Source organism: Oreochromis aureus, linkage group 11 (genome assembly GCF_013358895.1).
Source record: "Oreochromis aureus strain Israel breed Guangdong linkage group 11, ZZ_aureus, whole genome shotgun sequence".
NCBI lineage: Eukaryota > Metazoa > Chordata > Actinopteri > Cichliformes > Cichlidae > Oreochromis > Oreochromis aureus.
In genome coordinates, this window is record NC_052952.1 from 11,172,957 (window position 1) to 11,189,901 (window position 16,945).

At 42.2% G+C, this 16,945-nt stretch overlaps 1 protein-coding gene across 1 annotated transcript; it reads left to right on the forward strand.

The window, feature by feature from the left end:
• Window positions 1–1,133: 1,133 nt before the first annotated feature.
• LOC116322628 (catenin (cadherin-associated protein), beta 1) lies at window positions 1,134–16,493 on the forward strand. The gene is made up of 17 exons (XM_031742744.2): window positions 1,134–1,306; window positions 7,914–7,964; window positions 8,463–8,690; window positions 8,779–9,032; window positions 9,121–9,359; window positions 9,631–9,832; window positions 9,959–10,103; window positions 10,222–10,325; window positions 10,449–10,583; window positions 10,694–10,897; window positions 11,323–11,481; window positions 11,656–11,775; window positions 12,047–12,197; window positions 13,738–13,859; window positions 13,984–14,044; window positions 15,156–15,406; window positions 15,693–16,493. The coding sequence occupies exons 2-16, from the start codon at window positions 7,952–7,954 to the stop codon at window positions 15,368–15,370; spliced, it is 2,352 nt and encodes a 783-aa protein (XP_031598604.2). The 5' UTR covers window positions 1,134–1,306; window positions 7,914–7,951; the 3' UTR covers window positions 15,371–15,406; window positions 15,693–16,493.
• The last annotated feature ends 452 nt before the right edge of the window (window positions 16,494–16,945 follow it).

Sequence of the window (16,945 nt, forward strand, 5' to 3'; positions counted from 1 at the left end):
TCAGGAAATATGATTAATCTAAGTCTACAATATTTATAAGAAGTAATTCTGTTATAGCAATGCCCACATTGTTTGATCAGTTATGACTTTAATGTGATTAATTGGCTGATCTCATATTTTTTCCAACTTAAATATGAAAACCACATTAATCTCTTTTTATATTTTCTGCATATGTGAGATTTGGTGGTATTCACAAACAAGTCATGAGCCTTCCAGACATCACTGACAGTCACAACTTTAGCGCTCTTGCAGAACACAGGAAAGCCAATGAGAAGTGTTCCAACTTGTCTGTTTTATTGCCCGGGGACATAAGCAGTTTCATAAAAGAAAGACCACAAACATTAGCTTGTTTGTTGAGCATTTAGTTTACAGCAAAGCACAGCAAAGCCAGCACCTCGTCTCACATATATCTTACAGTCTTTTGCTAAGGAAACTAAGAAAACACCTCACTGACATTTCCTTTACATTACTTAGTCTAAATCTGTGTTTTATTTGCCACAATTTGTCTCCTGACATTATTTAGAATGCAAAGAAACCAACAATGGCTTGGGCAAAATGCGGATGTTGTCTCTCTGAACATATACTGAATTATAATTTGTCATTTAGTCTAATTTAATTTGTTTTGATTTCTGCTTTTTTTTGTTGTTGTTGTTGTTGTTTTTTTTTACCTGTGTTACAAGTTATTGGTTTGCTCATTTTTTGTTTGTTTCTTGAGCAGGGAGATGGTGATGGTAAGAGCAATGAAAGCCTCCATTTCTCACTCTGTAAAGACAAAGGTGACAAAGGTGTGACTTTGCACACTAGTTAAAGGAAATTATCCTATGTTTCCAGAGTCCATGAGATTTAACTCGGGGGAAAGGAATCGGATTTCCCTTTTCAGCCGGAACTTCATTCCATTGTGTATTCATACTCGTGCAGATGTGGAATTTGGCTAGCTTTACCCTAAAAAAATAAAGTATTTATCACAACCAACGCGTGTAGCTATCGAGGTTGGTAAATATATATAGAACTGCGTAAACGTGAGACGAAATAAAGATAAAATATGGCTTCAGTTTCTACTTTATCCGAGCTCATGGCAGGATATGCGCGCACTCGAGGTGTTCTCCGGTCTATATAAACATGCCGCCATCTTACATTTTCCAGTCTCTGCTGTTCCGGCCAAGTCAGTTTCAGTTGCCTGTGGAGGGAGCGGACGAGGGCTCCCCGCTGACGCTCGGCTTCAATTTTTTCCTCGACTTTTTCCATTTCAGAGTATTTTTTTTTACTCTCCGGGACCCAAGTGGACGGACTTGCTGTGTTGACAAGGGTAGGCTTCAACATTCAAACTATCGGCACCACTCAGTTTCTGTCTTTTCTGAATGCCAGCAGGAATGAGGACTGCTGTTGTGTGTGGACCGGCCGGGGGATGCTGCTGCTGCTGCCGTCGCCGCCGCAGCTAGCGAGCCCGTCGCTCTTGCGGCATATATTGGGGGATATGCCAGCCACCGCCTAATGGAAACATAACTGTTTTACCGACGACACTGGTTGACTCTTTAATAGCACGTGGTTTGTGTTCGGCATTATAAGCAGTTGTTTACAATAGCCAGATTTACGCCACGGATCAATTGCCGCCCAGTTATTTGGAAACCGTAAGTGGGATTTCGGGAGTTAACGACGATGGCGTTTCCTAGCGTGTTTTAGTAGTTAACGTTAGCAGATGTTAGCCTAACTATTAGCTGGCTACATTCCACTATTCTGACTCATGTTTGCTCGAGTTGAGTATCGTCTGTGGGTCGTTTGTTTTTTCTTTGCAGCTGCTTTAGTTTTTACAGACGGAGCTGAAGATGAAGATGCAACTGGACTGAAAACTCGGTATACGGCGGATTCCGTTGTTTTATGGCGTAAAGTTACTCGTTAAAGTTACCCGTTAGTCGGGGTATTAAACGAGTAAACGTTAGCGCAGATGTTTCGTCTGAAGTTTTAGTGCGCATTTTGTAAAACTTGGTTTAAACCTGATGTTAAGTAGAGCCGATTTCTGGTAGAGTGGCCTTTCTTTAAGAAAAAAATAAGTCGATTTTAAATTGTTAAAAAGTTTATTTTAGGTCGTGGGCTCCAGTGTGTTTTCCACTCGTCCTTTTAAACAAAGACCGACAAATTCCTCCCAGCCGTGGTGCTTTGGGAGGAAGACGAGGAGGAGCCAGAGTGTGAAATTTGAGTCAGTGGTGTTGGAGCAAGAAAGTCAGGGGCAGCCAGCAGCTGTGGAGGAGGAGGAGGAGGAGGAGAGGGTGGGGGCAGCAGCACGCTTGCTTGGATCTTTTTGGATAGCGGCTCTCATTAGATATACGTGAAGTGTTCAGGTTTTTCACGGGGTGCCAGAGTTGTGCTGGTAGGAAAAGGCACAGGCGGGTGTTTAAGGAGGAAAAGTTGGGACGTCATTCTCCCCGACACAAAACGGCTCCCCAGCTTGTGTGGAATAAAAGCTGTCCGTCCGGTGCGCTGCGGAGGCGGCACAGGTGCTGGCTTGGAGGTGTGTTTACATACCATTAATGGAGGTTTAATTTCTTGAGAAAGACTGCTCACAAAAGGATGTTGTCGTGCCCTCCAGCCGCTCCAGATTTGTTTTCCTTTCGTTCACGTGTAACTAAACTGGTTTTATTTTAAATGCATGCCTCATCTGTTTTTCTTGAATTTGTCGAATGTTTTCTCTCCTTGTGTACTTCTGCGGTCCCTCGGTGAAATCCCCGCCCCAGTACACAGCGGAACAAAACCTTATAAACCCGTCATCTCGTCAGCAACATTTTCTTCTGACGACGCACTGAAATTTTTAAGCTGAAAAACGTGGGTGTGGGTTACATACGAGAGCGGTAGTGGTTTTGAGGTCATCCACTTGACTATACGGCCTTTCCAGAGGCATTGCCATGACCTAATACTGTACTTTTTCTGTCTGTCATTGCCGGTCTTTGTCTGTCTGAGGTGGACTTTAGCGCGCTCGCTTAAATGATATTACTGATCAATTTTCCATAAACTTGCATATGTGATGAGACTCACAGAGAGGAATGATTGCACGCTCTGTACACACTGCGCCCTATTTTACCGCTTGAATCGCGATGGTAACTATTAAACGAACCAACAGGGAAAGTAACCCTCATTCCATGGATATTTTCCGTGTTTGTCCACAGGCGTCCATCATTTTGCCGGTGATACACAGAAAAAGCCCTGCAGCGGCTGCAGGCATTCTTGCATTGTTGGCAGGCAGCAGTGAGTGCTGCTGACCCTGCACATTATATGCTAAGCCCGTGGCAGCTCCCATCTTTCTGCCTGTGCCGATAATACAGCTTGTTTGGGTCATTTACGCATATGGATGTATTGAACTATTTTTTTAATTTGTTTTACTTGTTCTTTTTTTAAACTTAAGTGCATATGCAGGAGTCAGATGGATTTGCCTAATTTGTCTTGTATTTAAGAAAGGCATTTCTTTGAAAATACAAAAACTACAAATTTCCATGTTGAAATTTTGTGTGGATTATTAAATGGCAGGGAAATAAATTAAAGCCACTGTCCTTCAGAAGCAAGAGAAACTGTGTTTTTTTTTCCCTTCCCTCTAATGACATCATGTCACTGGCCTCTGAGCTCACCTGGAGTGTCTGAAAAATTTTCCCCCTGGGGAACAGGAAATGGGATTAATTGGCTGCTTTGAATTTCAGTTGGGGACAAATGGATATGATTTGGTTTATTTAGTTTTTCACAAATTAAGACTGAAATAGACTGAACAGGGTTCCAAACAGTGACAAAAAGAGTAAATGGGTTGTGTTGGTGTCCCACCATCACAGGATGTGACTGCTAGCTGCTCTGGTTGCCTGAACTGGTGAAGACAAAGTTTCCACTGTGATAAGCAAATACCTTTCGTACAGTGTACTGTGGGGACTGTGGCACCTTCATTGTAGCGACTTTAAACTTGATACCCTAGTCCAGACCACAGGGACAAGGTAAAGACAAACAGTGAAATGGAGAGCAGTGGTATGCAGTAGGGTCTTGAATTAAATGGACACCAACAAATATCTGTTATTAGTTTTTCAATTCTTTTCCCCGTTGCATTTGGACTACATTTGGCTGTGTGTTCTCTCAGCACTTTATCAACAGAGCGAGGGCCAACAGTTATAAAAGGTGGAACAAGTCGGTACTAACACCCATGGACGGCTAGAAGCTCTGACTACAACGCACAGAAACATTGTTTAGATCAATGTTGTGGAAATGTTCAGTCACGTTTTGACAGTGTCAGTTTTTACATCAGTGCAAAAGTAGGGCACGTGAGTTTCAGTGGTATGCAAGGTTGATGAATTTGCTGAAGCAAAGAAACGGGTGTGAATAAATCATGTAGAGTTCGTAGCACCAGTATTACCAGATGAAAATTTTCATCTGGAACCCTCATTGTTCATAAAAATATTTTTGTTTTTGTTAGTGACATTTTTTTACACGGTGCCACAGTGGACTTTTGTGGACTAATTAGCTGCTCACATCTTGATTTATTTGTTGGTAAGGTTTCTTTGTGAACGCTGTCAGTCATCTTTCTTAGTGCCTCTTCCTCACTGAGATGCCTTCGGTGCAATTAAGAGCTACATGTGGAGACGTCCTACTGGTTCAAAGAGTCGAGGTTCTGCCATGTGAAACAAATCAAATCCTCCGTTGAAAACTTGTTCTTTAATTCCCTTCACTTATTTCTTTATTTTTTTTTATGCACCATAAAAATTCAGCAATATGGCATTCAGATCTATTTGGATACTCAGATGTGCTCTCTCTCTGCAGTAACTAGAGGCAGCCTGTTGGAACGGTTTGTTCTCTGGCCAGCTCCTTAAAACAATATTACATTTCACTATGTTATCTTATTTAAACATTAATGAACGTTGCTTCTCTTTTTGAGCAGCATGTTTTCTCACTATTTATTAGGACAGTGTCACAGTCACTGTTCCCAAAATCAGTCATGTGCTGCAGCAGTCTAAACCCTGTTGTTTGAATGTTGACCTGGAACATATCGTAACTTCATCAGCCTCTGTGTGCATATGTCTCGATATTTCTGTTCTCTTTTCTGTGATATCTGCCTAGAAGACTTATGGAATATAACTTCCTTTGTTGCTTCAGCTCTCTTGGGGTACATGTATCTGGATTTATTCTGTATACGTACTGTAAATTACACAAGACAGTCATCCGACTCTGGTGACTAGTGTGTCACTCATTTGTCATCTGGTTTCAATTTTGTGGCTTTCAACTCCACCAGGCACGACTACATATTGGATTTCACATCTGGCTTCAAAGAAACCTGTTCAGATTTTTGTGGCCAGTTTGACATCTAGGAACGCATACTGTAATGATTTTTTGTTGTTGTTGTTCTTTATAGTGACTTTAGGGTAAGGCTGCCATTTGTGAACCACAGTTTAATGCCAGACTTTGCTTGTTTAGCCCGTCACAAAAAACCTCCAAAAAACTACTGGCTCAGTTTCCAAAGCCAGATGTAAAGAACCACTTTTCCACCAGTGTGAATCATAAATTGTTCCATTATGTGCTTTGATTGTATGTCTGATTTGTATGGGATATGTGGCTCCCATTAGGAGCAAGCTGGGTTATGCGAGGGCAGGGCTGCAATGGTGGGAGGATGGCGTGTGAACAGTGAATTTGAGTTGGTGCCTTTGTGGTTAGAAGCAGCAGTTTTGGAGCATGACTCAAGATCAGGTTTTAATGATACAGCTGAGCTAAGGTGGTGTGGTTGAGGAGGAAAGTAATTCAGAGCAGTAGTTTAACTGTCCTTGAGTATATTTGCATGTTGGCAGCCACTGAACCCAAGCAACTCCTACACACTCACAGGCATTCATACTGGACTGCCTTTTTTTTTTTTGTCTGCCACTGCTGCGTATATGTCTTTCCTTCGAAGAATTTGTCTTCCATTTGGCCTTTTGTCATCATCTTTTTTTTTTTAGCATAACTTGCTGGGAAGAAAAGCTATTAAACTCAAGCTTATAGTGATGTTGTTTTTCTTGTTTGTTTGATTTTAAACTAGGTATTTTTTTAGCAGAGTGTATATACAGAGTGTATTATGTACTTTCTGGGCACTTGTACACAGAGTACAATCTACAAATATGTGTACATCTAGATGACTACAGAGTTTATTAAAAACAAGCCAAATTTTCTACTGCTGTCAGATAAATGCAGTCCACAGGCCTGTAATCAAAACCCCCATCAGTATATGTGTGTGTGAGCACTGCCCCCTAAAAGATTAGATAGTAATCAACAAGAAGAATCTTAGTTCAAGTTTTAAAACAAGCGGTATGTTGGTTAGTCCACCGAAAGTAGCATCATTCAGACACAAACATTAGTGTCTCCACAGCTGATGCTGTGGTTATTGGATTGTAATTGCATGATGAAATCTAGCCTGGGATCATTGAGAGGAAGAAGAAAGACTCGAAGGTGACTTTCTAACTCAGCAGAGATTTGTTAACCTTCTTGCTGGTGTCCGTGACACAGTCATCTCCTATTTGTTAGTATCAGTAATGGTTTTTAAAACGTTATTTGTATTTCTCTGTAATGTAGTACATTCATAAAAATGTTATGACATTTTCTCCCAGAAGTAGAACTTAAAGCCGTCTAATGCTCTGCAGAAATAAGCGACAACTAGAAAAAAATCTTTCCTTCATATATGACTGTCACTGGACATTAGTTGACAAAATAGAAATAAGTAGACAAACTATGTCCAATATTTTTTGCATTCATTTAACACTTTTTTTTTCCCAAGAACTAAAACTGCCACACACCTTTTGCTGTAAGGAAAGCTTGCTCACAATTTGAGTAATTTGAAAGTCTAAAATGTTTTTTGTGAAAAAAAATTAGGTTACTTTGATTAGCACTGTTAACTTGACTGACCTAAATCTGCAGTTGTGTAAAGTTTGAAGTGCCTATGTTCAGTCATGCAGACGAGAAGGGTGTGCTTCATGTGGACACAGCTTCCAGGTCTGAGGTTGAATCAAACACTGAGGGACTTAAACATGCCTTCTTTCTAATGGCCACCAGGGGGAGGAGACTCTGGTGGTAACAAGACTTTGTTTATTTATTTTTGTTGATGTAGTTGAGCTGTAGTTGAGTTGTAGTTGAGGAAATGCTATGTTTTTAACTACCTGTGCTTTCTTTACCAGAATTAATTTATGGTTTTGTGCACCTCTGGTATTAGAGCGTGCCTGGACTGATGTGGTGATTTGAAAGGGATTTGGCCTCTCATTTTCCTGCTCCATAATCACAGGTGTACTTTTGAAAGGATTTGAGATTCCATGGATACACAGCCCCTGTTTGTCTCATTTTAGCAGATATTTTCTTAGGCCTTTTCCCCAGTCTCCATTTTATGCTTTCCTGCCATAACATTTATCTTCGAGTATGAATTGAAAATGCCTCTCTCAGTTTGCCGTGTTTTTTTTCCAAATTAATCCCCGTTTGCTTCCACTACCCTTCTACTGCCATTGCCAGTGTTTACTTTCCTGCGGAGCGTTTCCAGCTTCAAAGCAAGTGCAGGAATGTGAATGCCCCCCTCCCACCCCTGCCTCTTTTCTCCACCCAGTGCTCCACTTCCCCTGTCCTTCCTCACCTAAATAGTTGGTAGCAGCTACATTTAATGGTAGCCTTGTGTGTGTTACTGTGTGCACGACTGGCTTAAAAGGGAAGAGGAAACCCAAGAACGGGAGGAGGCAGGAAAGAAAGCACTGGAAAGTCACTTCTCTATTTTTTCTCTATTTTTCTGAAACTTCTATTAATTTCAGTCCAATTTTTTTTTTCTCTGCGTTTACATCTGCTGTGGTCTTTTATGTGTTTAGTGTAAAATGGTTGGTGATTTAATGGCTGTGAATGGTGTAGAGAAGGTAGCTGAATAGCTGAAATGATGTTTTTTTCCCCCGTTACAGATCAGGAAGCTGTGTCAGCCACGGTTTGAGAAAGGAACATGGCTTCCCAGGGTGAGTTTGAGTCCCCCTTAATTAAGTTCCCACCCTTTGCTTCTTCCTCAGTCACACATGCAGTGTATTAAACTTTACAGCAGACCAAAATTACAGCTTCGCGTGGTAGAGATTTATGTTGCCATTAAAGCACGTTGAATTAGTTATTGATTTCAATTTGAAACTTGGGGCACATGTAAAATCCACTTCATGCTTCAGGAGTCTTTTACTGGTAAATCCTACTACACTGAATTGTGAAAACACTGGAAAATAATAGTAGGACAGAAATCTATTCACTGCAGAGGCTATTAACCATTGCTGATGCACTCACCCTGTGACATCAGCACACCACTGTTATTACTTTTAAAGTCAGCCATGTCTTTGAAAAGCTCAAGCCTTTGACAAAATTGGATAGTTGGAATTAATTGCTTAAAGTCTGTAACTCTACACATCCTTTGAAATTACAGAATAGACTTTTTGTTGAATTTTCTTGGTTGGTATACGCTTTTCTCTTTCCAGCTGATCTGATGGAACTAGACATGGCCATGGAGCCAGACCGTAAGGCAGCAGTCAGTCACTGGCAGCAACAGTCCTACCTGGATTCAGGCATCCACTCAGGGGCCACCACAACTGCTCCATCCCTCAGTGGGAAGGGCAACCCTGAGGAAGATGATGTTGACAGCAACCAGGTCATGTATGAGTGGGAGCAGGGCTTCAACCAGAACTTCTCCCAAGAGCAAGTACAAGGTAAGTTATAATGCTGGTGATCATTTCAAGGAAGGTCACGGGTGACCCGTTTGGCAAATCATACAAAGCTGGTCTTGTTTGCTTTTAGACCTAGATGGTCAGTACGCCATGACACGTGCCCAGCGGGTTCGTGCAGCAATGTTCCCAGAGACTCTTGAGGAGGGCATGCAGATCCCTTCCACACAGTATGATGCAGCAAACCCCACCAATGTCCAGAGGCTGGCAGAGCCGTCACAAATGCTCAAACATGCTGTGGTCAATCTGATCAACTATCAAGATGATGCTGAGCTGGCAACAAGAGCAATACCAGAGCTCACCAAACTTCTCAATGATGAGGACCAGGTGAATATGTTTGTGGCTCAGAACTGTCTCAGAATTAATTTTGTCTCCTTTGATATGATTCACTAACATTAGTTTTCATCCCTTCCAGGTTGTAGTAAACAAAGCAGCAGTGATGGTTAACCAGCTTTCAAAGAAAGAAGCTTCTCGCCACGCTATCATGCGCTCACCTCAGATGGTATCCGCTATTGTGAGGACCATGCAGAACACAAACGATGTGGAAACCGCTCGCTGCACTGCAGGAACACTGCACAACCTTTCCCATCACAGAGAGGGACTGCTGGCTATCTTCAAGTCAGGAGGAATACCAGCTCTAGTTAAAATGCTGGGGTATGTAGGAGGAGAGTGGAGGCATACTTTCTCCCCTTCCCCTCTGGGTCTACATTTGTCTGCTGTACTCTAGCTCACCAGTGCATGAAGCAGAGCAATGTTTTGATCAGAGACAAGGAAATCAGCACACCATGATTTTTGGCCAAAGCTGACATGAAGAAATTGTCTTAGTTCACCAAAAGCAGAGACTGTGGAGAGGAAGGACAGCAGAGAAACTTTCTGTATATCTGTTAGTAATTTTCCAGTAATTGAGTAATCTTCTCTTCTACAGTTCACCAGTGGACTCTATCCTGTTCTATGCCATCACCACTCTCCACAACCTTCTCCTGCACCAGGAAGGAGCCAAGATGGCTGTTCGTTTAGCTGGCGGGCTACAGAAAATGGTGGCTCTACTCAGCAAAACCAATGTCAAGTTTCTGGCCATCACCACTGACTGTCTCCAAATACTGGCCTATGGAAACCAGGAAAGCAAGGTGAGGGGGCTAGTGTGTTGAAACCTGGTGAGGCAAGAAACTGACTTATCTATGTCTAGACTGCAGTGTGTTAACTCTGGATTTGACACTCAGATCAACATATTTGTTTGCTTTCTGTTTGTGTAGTTGATCATCCTGGCCAGTGGTGGCCCCCAGGCACTCGTCAACATCATGAGAACTTATACCTATGAGAAGCTGTTGTGGACCACAAGCCGTGTCCTCAAGGTTCTGTCGGTGTGCTCCAGTAACAAGCCTGCCATTGTAGAGGCTGGTATGTTTTATAAACTTGTGGTACAAAAAACTCAACTCCACAAAGTTGATTCATTTTGAAATGTATTTTCTTACCTTGCGTATGTAAACCCTATGTGCCCTTGATTTCCTTCTGTTAGGAGGCATGCAGGCTCTGGGACTCCACCTGACAGATCCCAGCCAGAGACTGGTCCAGAACTGTCTCTGGACTCTCAGGAACTTGTCAGATGCTGCCACCAAACAGGTGAGGCGAGCAGCCCAATGTACCAGTACCTGTGTGTTAATCATTAGTTTCAGGCTGTGAAATACATCAGAAAACATTTAAATGGACTTTTTGTTGATGCTATTTATCAATCCTTATACCCAGGAGGGAATGGAGGGTCTGCTAGGAACTCTGGTGCAGCTGCTTGGCAGTGATGACATTAACGTGGTGACCTGTGCGGCTGGCATCTTGTCTAATCTGACCTGCAACAACTACAAAAACAAGATGATGGTGTGCCAGGTGAGCACTTTATTTTTTGCAAAGGAAAATGTAAAATTTCTATAATACGAAGTGATGTTTTAACTAGCTGTTTTTCCCATTTAAAAAAAAAAAAAAAAAATCCTCTCTAGGTTGGAGGCATTGAGGCGTTAGTTCGCACGGTGCTTCGGGCTGGAGACAGAGAAGACATCACAGAGCCAGCTATTTGTGCCCTGCGTCACCTCACGTCTCGACACCAGGATGCTGAGATGGCACAGAACGCTGTCAGACTGCACTATGGCCTGCCTGTAGTGGTCAAATTACTGCACCCGCCATCACACTGGCCACTCATCAAGGTACACACAGAGACTTGGCAGCAGCACTCTGTAAGCTGCTCTTCATAATGCCAGCCACTCATGCTGCTCTTCATTTAGCGCAGTGAAAATCACTTCACTCTTAACTATGTTTTGATGCTAAAATAATGAGCCGAATATTGTAGGCTGTCATAAACATGTCAGTCATTTCCACGGGTATATTACATGTACTGATAGACAGGAAATAAGCATTGGTAAGGATTTCTTTGTTCAGGTGCAATCAGCTTGTTTAATAATTGACTTTAAGATGAGAAAAGTTGAAATAATATTTTTCAATAAATCTGTCTACAAATATACATCAAGACAAAAGCTTTCTGTATGGTTCTGGATTATGAGTGGCTAATGGGTAACCTGAGAGTGACATTAAAATCGTGGTTAAATGACACATAACTGTGTTCTTCTGTCAGGCTACAGTTGGTCTGATCCGTAACCTGGCTCTCTGCCCTGCAAACCACGCCCCTTTGAGGGAGCAGGGCGCCATCCCCAGACTGGTTCAGCTGCTGGTCAGAGCACATCAAGACACACAAAGACGCACCAGCATGGGAGGCACACAGCAGCAGTTTGTGGTAAGAGCGCACATACTCATCATTTCAGTGAATTCACACAGCTTTAATAAATTCCAGGAGTCCATGGTGCCTGGAATTCACTGAGAGAACAGTAGTTCTCAGTACTACCTGGTCTAAGAAGTCTGTAGAGAGAGATACTGCAAGTGCACTGATCTTACGCGGTTTGTTTATTAGGAGGGAGTACGTATGGAGGAGATTGTGGAAGGGTGTACAGGAGCGCTTCACATCCTGGCCAGAGATGTCCACAACAGAATAGTCATCAGAGGACTGAACACCATTCCACTCTTTGTACAGGTCAGTTTGCAGATTTAATCTCAAAAAGTAAAACGATATAATTTAACCGAGATCACAGATTATATTTTTAGTATTGAGATTAATTTGTTTGAAGCTTGTCTGGATTAAACAGGGGAACTGGGTTAGAAAAATGATCCCAGATAGAAGTTGTTTGGGTGGATGCATGAGGTGGTTCTCCAGAGGGAACAAATTATAGTATCATGAGGCTGCATCTGTGGAGGCTCAGTATTTTTTATTTTTCACTAAGCTGTTGTTCTGTGTTTGTGTGCAGCTGCTGTATTCTCCCATTGAGAACATCCAGCGTGTAGCAGCAGGCGTCCTGTGTGAGCTCGCTCAGGATAAAGAGGCCGCTGAGGCCATCGAAGCTGAGGGAGCCACTGCTCCACTCACAGAGCTATTACACAGCCGCAATGAAGGAGTTGGTATGTACCCAAAACACTCATTTACACAACGCTATCAGTCACATAATAGCTGCATTTAACTATGCAGATGTTCAGAAGTGCCAGTCTAACTGTGCAATGAGTAGATTTAATTGGATAACACGCTGGCACTTGGAAATAATTGTTTGTTTTCCTGGAAGACTCTTTTAGTGCAATGTGGACCTAAAGTGGCATCTTGAAAATTTGCAGCTCTAGCGGTTCAATGTAGCTGCTGCTTTTTGTTCAGTAACTCTGTGACATTCCAGGCTCATCTGCTATCATACAGAGACGCACAGTGGGCTTATGTTGTAGCCTAGAGCAGGGCGATATGACCAAAAATATTTATCACGATATACATTTGAAAATTTGCGATAACGATATAACTGACGATATAATTGACACTAGACAAAATACTTTACAACTCCACAACTTTATCAGTGCAAAAAAACCTCATCAATGTATTTTCACTTAAACAAGCAGCTGTTTTTTATGTGCATCAAAGTTATATAAAAATGTAACAGTGCAAATTCCTTGCTGACAGTTTAACCAAAAGGCATTTCCAGTGGAAATTGGCCGACATATCCTCAACATAACCATGTATAATATCCACAAAACTTAAAAGAGGTTATACACACAATACGGTAATATTATGTTGAAGCACAGTACGTATTACTCCGAGGCGCGCCGCCTACAGTAGCCGTAATGCTCCGACAATCCATCAAGCGGTGTGGGTTCGTAGCTTAGCAAAGTCATACTAAAACATTTGACAGATTTTCGACGCCGTGTACCACATAAAATCGTTTCGAGGTCAGTAAACACAACCAGAATTCATACATAAGGCACACGGGATTATAAGGGACACTGTCGATTTTCAGAAAAATCAAAGGATTGATTTTAAGTGTGCCGTATTTTCCAAACAACACGGTAATAACAACAGCCCGCTAGCATGCTCTACCAAAAATAGTGCTTTGTTGTGTGTCTGACGGATGAAAGCTAAACCAGTTCCACACCACTGAAGTTGCAACATTTTTACAAACCAATTCTGGTTCATCCGTTTTATGTAACGATCCACTTTCGCTCTTCTCATTCTGCGTAGCCGCCATGTGCGTATGTAAACATAGGCACTGCGCATGCGCGTTTTACCCATATTCTATCGCGATATTTCATTTTCCTATCGTTGCCCAAAATTACACCGGTATTACCGTGAACGGTATGATATGGCCCAGCCCTATTGTAGCCCATTGTTGAAGAATCTAAGTAGGAGCCAAGCTTGCTCTTAAAACAGTTATATTTATGGTGACAACTTCATTATATTGTTGCATATATGTAAGTGTCACAACACTTGGATCAGTGTAGTCCAGTCTCATGTGCAGCCTGGGCCTCTAAATGACGCGGAGAACGCTAGTTGAATAAACTTTCTAGTGATGGGTAATACCTAGCCTCTTTTGTTAACCCTGATAGCTGTATTATGGCTGTTTTAAGTGCGTTTTTTTTTAAGGTGAAAATTGTGTTGGCTAAGCAATCATCCTTCCATCTTTCTCAGCCACATACGCAGCAGCAGTTTTGTTCCGTATGTCAGAGGACAAACCTCAAGACTACAAGAAGCGCCTCTCTGTAGAACTCACCAGCTCGCTCTTCAGGACAGAACCAATGGCCTGGAACGAGGTGCGACACACTTTTACACAAAATGCGTAATGCTTATTTACATTGTGTAGTCGGTTACAAAGACATGCACAAGTGTTTGTGTAATTGAAACCTTGTTAAATGTTTGCCGTGTGTTGCTCTGCAGACAGCAGATCTGGGTTTGGATATCGGAGCTCAGGGTGAGCCTCTGGGCTACAGACCAGAAGGTAAGTCACTCATTTGACACTTGCAAGCAAAGCAGAAGACAAAGGCTTCCCAACTATTACTGCAGTCAGATAAAAACACTTGAGCTAATTATTAAACTGGGGATGCTCTAAATGCCTTCTTTGGAAGTCTTTGTACATCTGTGGGCTTTAGTTATTATTAAGTTGATATACTCATCAAAAATGTGATCTGATCTTCAACACAGTCAAAATTACAGATACGCAATCTGACACAGCCATTACAAATTTGTGTGTCACTAATGAACTTAAAAATATGACTGAATGAAGTAAACCACTTGATTAACAACTTCTCTCAAGATCTACTCGGGGTCGAGAGCTTCTAATGAGCCGACACTCAAAGTGTTTGAGTGTTTCATCTTGACCCAACTGAGATGATGATGCATGACCTGGAGAGGTCTGTTAGATATTAGCAGAATAAAAACAGTTGATGTTCCTCCTCAGTGTTGTGCAGCTTTATTATAAGCAGCTGCAGGAGACATCAGATGTAGGTTGGTGCTGTTAAAGAAGCTTCTAGGAATTTTTAAATTTAAGGATCCACTTAAATGTTCCAGTCTGCACTGAGTGAGTCCTCAGCATGTTCCAGAAAGACATGAAAAGTGTGTTACTACTTCAGTCGAATTGTTCAAAATGGTCTTTAATCCTGACCTGGCTGAAGATCAGACCATCTCTTTAATTATTACCAGTGTCCAGGATTTTGGACACTGTGCCGCTCAGGAGGCTAGAGGGCAAGCTGGCGTTGGTTTTAATTTGCACTGCTCTCCAATTCTCCAGCAGTAACAACTTTAATTGATTCTTCGTCAGCCAAATGAAAACGGACTTGATGTTGATAGATTTAGAAAAGGCCCTGGTTACTGCAGATGCACTCCTGTTGGTGGAAACAACTAAACAGTGAACTGAAGCACAAGTTTAGCTGAAATAAGAGTTAACAGCTGTGGTTTGATTTGGTCTGCTGGAGGGTTGACCGTGTGCTGTGTTGATTTGCAGTGTTACATTTCAATGATCATACTACTGTGTGACAGCTTGGTTTGTTAACTTGCTTCTAACAACTGCTCTGCTTCACCTGCGTCTCCTCCATCCATTCCTCCTCCACCAGACCCAAGTTACCGTTCTTTCCATTCGGGGGGTTACGGAGGGGACACAATGGGTATGGAACCCATGATGGATCATGACTTGGGTGGAGGGCACCACCCTGGCCAGGACTACCCCCCTGTAGAAGGGCTGCCTGACCTGGGACATGCCCAGGAACTGATAGAGGGCCTGCCACCTGGCGACTCAAACCAACTGGCCTGGTTTGATACCGACCTGTAAATACCAAGACCAACATTACACTACACTTTCTACTAGGTAAGATTTACTTGGTACCCCCAACCCCCAACTCTGTGGCCTCATGTCAGCTGAGCAGAGTGGTGTTCATTTCAGAGGTGGTTTCTGGATAAAGAGCCCGAGGACTGGGGGAAGTGTCGGTTTACTCCTTGTGCCTGCTGCATGTTCAGACTGCTCCAAATTACAAAGCTGTGTGATGTGGTGTCTGTGATGTTACTTGGGGTTTGATCTGTGTGTGTGGTCCTTCACCCAATGCCTGCCATGCCTCCTCCCCACCGCTCATTTCTCCTCTGCTCTCCCCTTGCAGCTGTATCATGTGATCTGGATGAACCTGCATCGTGATTCGCCCATATGGAGGAGGCGAGGTTTCAGAAGTGCCTGAAGATGACTCAACAACAGCAAGCAGAGTTTCCCGTCTACGGGGACTCCATTGGGACAAACTAGATTTGAGTGCGGTTTGGTTCTGGTTTCAGCCTGATGGGGGCTGACCTCAAATCCTGACATGACACACAGATTTTTCAATAATTAGTTTTCAAATCCCTTTTAATGTAATTTTTTTTTTTCATTTTTACTTTATTTTTACTTTTTTATTCCGTTTTCCTTAAGTCTGTAATGGTACAACTGAATCTAGCTTGCTTTTTCCATTATTCTGAATTATGATACTCATCTCTTGTTTTTGCAGTCCCTTGTATTTTCAGTCTCTGGTAGTGTTGAGTTATTTTTATTTTTACTTTTTTTCTTTTTTTAGTGGTAATGCTCCATCCAAGTAAAGGATCTGATCACATTTTAAATGGTGTCCAAACACTAAAGTTAATCAGTTGAATTGTATTCTGATGATCAAGTGTAACATTGTGTAGCTTTTGTATAAAAACATGAATTGGAAATCATGGTCCAAATATCAAGCTATTTTCTTGCTTTAAAGGGAGACACTGATGTCTCTGCTGTTCCAAAGGGGGTGTAGCTGACCTAGCTGGGTGGGAGTGTCTGAAAGGACAGGGGTGGAGGAGGGCTCCTATTGGTCTGCTGTAAGTGGGTGGGGTAGTGAGAGGAGCTGGTTGCTGTAGCCTGCTGTGTTCTGAAACAATAAAATGGACTGTCATTTCACCTGTATGGCTTTAAGTCTCATTTCAAATCAAAACACTAATAACACGTGAAGACCTTTCAGGGAGCAGGGGTCTCAAACATAAGGCCTGGGCCCAAGAATTGCCCTGACAGACACACATTTGGCCCACTTGATGGCTTTGGAAATTGTGTAAAGGCATAAACCTTGGACTTAACTCTATTTTATACATTTTACTTTTTCCTGCTGAAAGACCTCCCACATACTACACTAAAGTAAGTAAGCGATCTACAGTAAATTTTTTTTGCTGTTTACAAAGGTTCCACAGTTAAATGAAATGGGGCCTTCTCTGTGAATTTAAACCCAAAAAGTTATGCTTCATGTAGAAAAACTGAGATGTGCTATTGCATTTTCTTATATTACCATACATAATGTGTAGTGCAAGTTCTTTATATTGAGAGGAAGGGGAGTTTTAGTGGTCCCACCCACTTAAGATCAAA